The sequence below is a fragment of the Limulus polyphemus genome, unplaced genomic scaffold, assembly GCF_000517525.1.
Source record: "Limulus polyphemus unplaced genomic scaffold, Limulus_polyphemus-2.1.2 Scaffold4896, whole genome shotgun sequence".
Lineage (NCBI taxonomy): Eukaryota > Metazoa > Arthropoda > Merostomata > Xiphosura > Limulidae > Limulus > Limulus polyphemus.
This window is the reverse complement of record NW_013670506.1, coordinates 54,032-57,112: the sequence shown is the minus strand read 5'-3', so window position 1 is coordinate 57,112 and position 3,081 is coordinate 54,032. Positions and strand designations below refer to the sequence as shown.

At 30.1% G+C, this 3,081-nt stretch overlaps 1 protein-coding gene across 2 annotated transcripts in view; it reads right to left on the bottom strand.

The window, feature by feature from the left end:
* LOC106471838 (GA-binding protein subunit beta-2-like) overlaps window positions 1–3,081 on the bottom strand; it is a 71,760-nt gene that overhangs the window by 18,643 nt on the left and 50,036 nt on the right. For both annotated transcript variants that reach the window (XM_013932458.2, XM_022400445.1), the window contains 2 exons: window positions 2,315–2,479; window positions 1,131–1,431 (listed from right to left, as the gene is read on the bottom strand). In XM_013932458.2, the coding sequence (XP_013787912.2) occupies window positions 1,131–1,431; window positions 2,315–2,479 (466 nt within the window). The remainder of the gene's footprint in view (window positions 1–1,130; window positions 1,432–2,314; window positions 2,480–3,081) is intronic.

Genomic DNA, 3,081 nt, shown 5'->3' with positions numbered 1-3,081 from the left:
AATATAAAAAAAAAAATTATAAAAAGTTAAATACAAAACTTTTCTCAGTAAGGTATGCACACAAGTTGCCCATGAATTACATAAGTCAATAGTTTGTTTACTGTAATTTGAGCTACGTGCTCACTGGACAACTTATACTTTGTTATGCAGGTTTAGCAATTAGGTATGGTTGAAAATGTGATAAAACAATGCCATTAAATGAAAACATACATACACTGTTACTGTCTTCTAGAAAAAAATGGTAATTTAGATTTATTTCAAATTTGTTTGTGGTGGTTATAAGATCAGTGAAATGCAATGGGTCCATGTAGTGTTAGGGTAGAGAAAATAATAGATTAAATATAATGTGCTTGAAAAAAAAAGACTTTTGATATTAATTTAGGTGGTTTTAGAGGTTAAGAAAATGTAATCAGAAAGCTGTAAGATGATAAAAGTATTTTTATTCTTAACGTGAAAAATCACCTTGCACTTAAACTAGATGTCTAATTCAAGCTGATTAAAGTAAATTCAGAGACAAACCTTTAGCAGAAATACTTTATTAAAAATTCTGATTATTTTTTATACAACATACTAGTAATATTTACTAAAAGCTTACCAAATTTCATGAAGGTACATCAGGTAAATTTGGAATTAAAGTAAAGATTAACTTACCAATATGGCTCAGTCCAATGGACTGGCCTTGAGCACATAGGGTTAAAGGTCTTAGAAATGAAATAAGAACTGTGATTTTGGTGAACCTTCTCATATGCTTTTATAATTTGTGATCTATAAATCATTTTAAACCATGATGATATTTATCATACATGATGCAGAATATTCTGCGAGAGTCAATTGAATCCTGAATAGAATGTTTTTTTTGTGTTTAAAAAAATATATACATTAATTTCATGTGACGTTTTCACTTAAGGTTTCAAAAAAACATGATCAACAAAATACTTCATAGCTTTTACAATGCCATTTCAAATTTGGATACATCTGATGAAAATAAGTTTCTAGTTTTACAAAGACAAACAGGCCTATTTACACCAACTAGAAAAATATAAATACAACAAAATAAGTGTATTAATACATATGTTTTTGTAAATACTTTCTGTATTATACACCAACATAATTTTGAACAATGTTTTTACCTTCATCAGATTCACAATGCTTGTTCTTCACACTGTTATTAAGGCCAGATGTTGCTATGGCAGAAGCAAAGGCAGCTAAATTTGGATGTAATTGAACAGGCCTAGCTGGAATGATTTTCGTAGAACACGCCTGTGTTGTGGTAGGACCTCCAGATGTTTTCTCAGTTGTTCCTGATGTCACTAATTCAACTTTGATTGCCTTTAGCAGGGTTTTCTTCTGAGGAGTGATCATCTTAACTTGTGAATTTTTCTCATGTTCCACAGACTTTGCTTGTGCAGATTTAGTTTGTGGTACCATGTTCTGTCAAGAAATTTAACACAAACTAACTTCCAAACATGAGTTTTGAAAGAGCTAATAACTACCAATTTCACAACAGAGTTAACAAACATTAATATTATCAATATAAAATAAATATACCCCATGAAATAATTGCTAAACTTTACAAGATACTAGTACACATGTACACACACACATGATGCAGAAAAGGAGTGAAGTCAATACAGAATCACAAAAGCTTCCGTCCACCAACCCTAACAGTTTCATAGAGTTATGAACAATTAATTCCTGAAATTAACAAGTTACTCTCCCAAAAACAAATTTTGTGAATTCTACAACATCTTCACTATTAACATTGAACAACCAAAAAATGCACTGAAGATTCATGACTATAAACAAAATTGCTTTCATGCTGACTTTGAAAGGAAACAAAGAAGGCAAATGTTGAAAATAAAATATCCATATTATATAAAATATTTTGTAATCTCTTCATGATTTATGGTAACAATATGCATATCCAATTATCTGGCTTTTGGCCACCCCTGTGGTTTGCAATTACTCCACTTTATTGCACTCCAGTTCCAGCGTAAGGGGAACCTAAAAGTGACCTCCACTGGGAGAGTTATGTTACAGAATATATTGTAAAAACACTTTCCTATTCTATGATGTATGGAAGGTAGAAAAATTGTAGTGTTAATAAAGAAACAGGTAACTGTAGCATTAAACTGTTAATATAATTAATTAAGCAAAAAAAGGATGTGATTACAGCGATATAGATTTCAATATAACAAGTTAAATTTTTAGGTTTTCATCTCAAAGATTGGATCTAGTTATCAAATCTCGTGATGACACTAATTGTATGATTAAACATACAGATAAATAACTATATTAACCTCCAACTACTCACCATTAATAAATTCATAATGTCATGCCTGTTACAATCTGCAGCAATATCTGCTGGTTTCTTTTCAAACTTACTCACAGCATGCACATTTGCACCACTTGTGATAAGACATCTAATTACATCCACGTGACCTCGCTCAACTGCCCAATGTAGGGGAGTCATTCTCAACTGTGTAGAAATGCAAAAAATATCATTAAACATAACTTACTTGGGTTTCTGTTCCAATGTTAAAAGACTGCCTTATACTAATATGCTAAACAAATACTTTTATACACAATCAACAGCAATACATACAAATAAAGTCTTTTCAGTTCCACATTCTAAGTATTTTCCTTTTAATGTTTGACTTTCTATAAGTAAAATTTTATTGTACAAAATTTCAGTCACTGTTATAAATTCAAAAACATATTTCAGACAAAAAGTAGTGTCAAAATGTAAAATCTACTGCCAGAAGTGTTCTATTTGGAAATTATCATTTTGTGAGCGTACCACAAGCATGACTGTATACCTTAACAATGAAGTCATCCACCCATCTAAAAATTATATTTTCAGGTAACCATTATAGTATTATATTGCCTTTGTGAAAATTAAAATTAAAATGTACAAAATTGAATTCCATTTTCTTTTCAGCACTGTTACAATAAATAATTAGACTATGTATGTTTCGAATTTTTACACTAAGAAATTATTTTTTTTATCTAAAAAGTACTACCATATTTTTTGGAATATAAGATGCACCCTTATTTTGAAGACAAAGTTTTGGGGAAAAA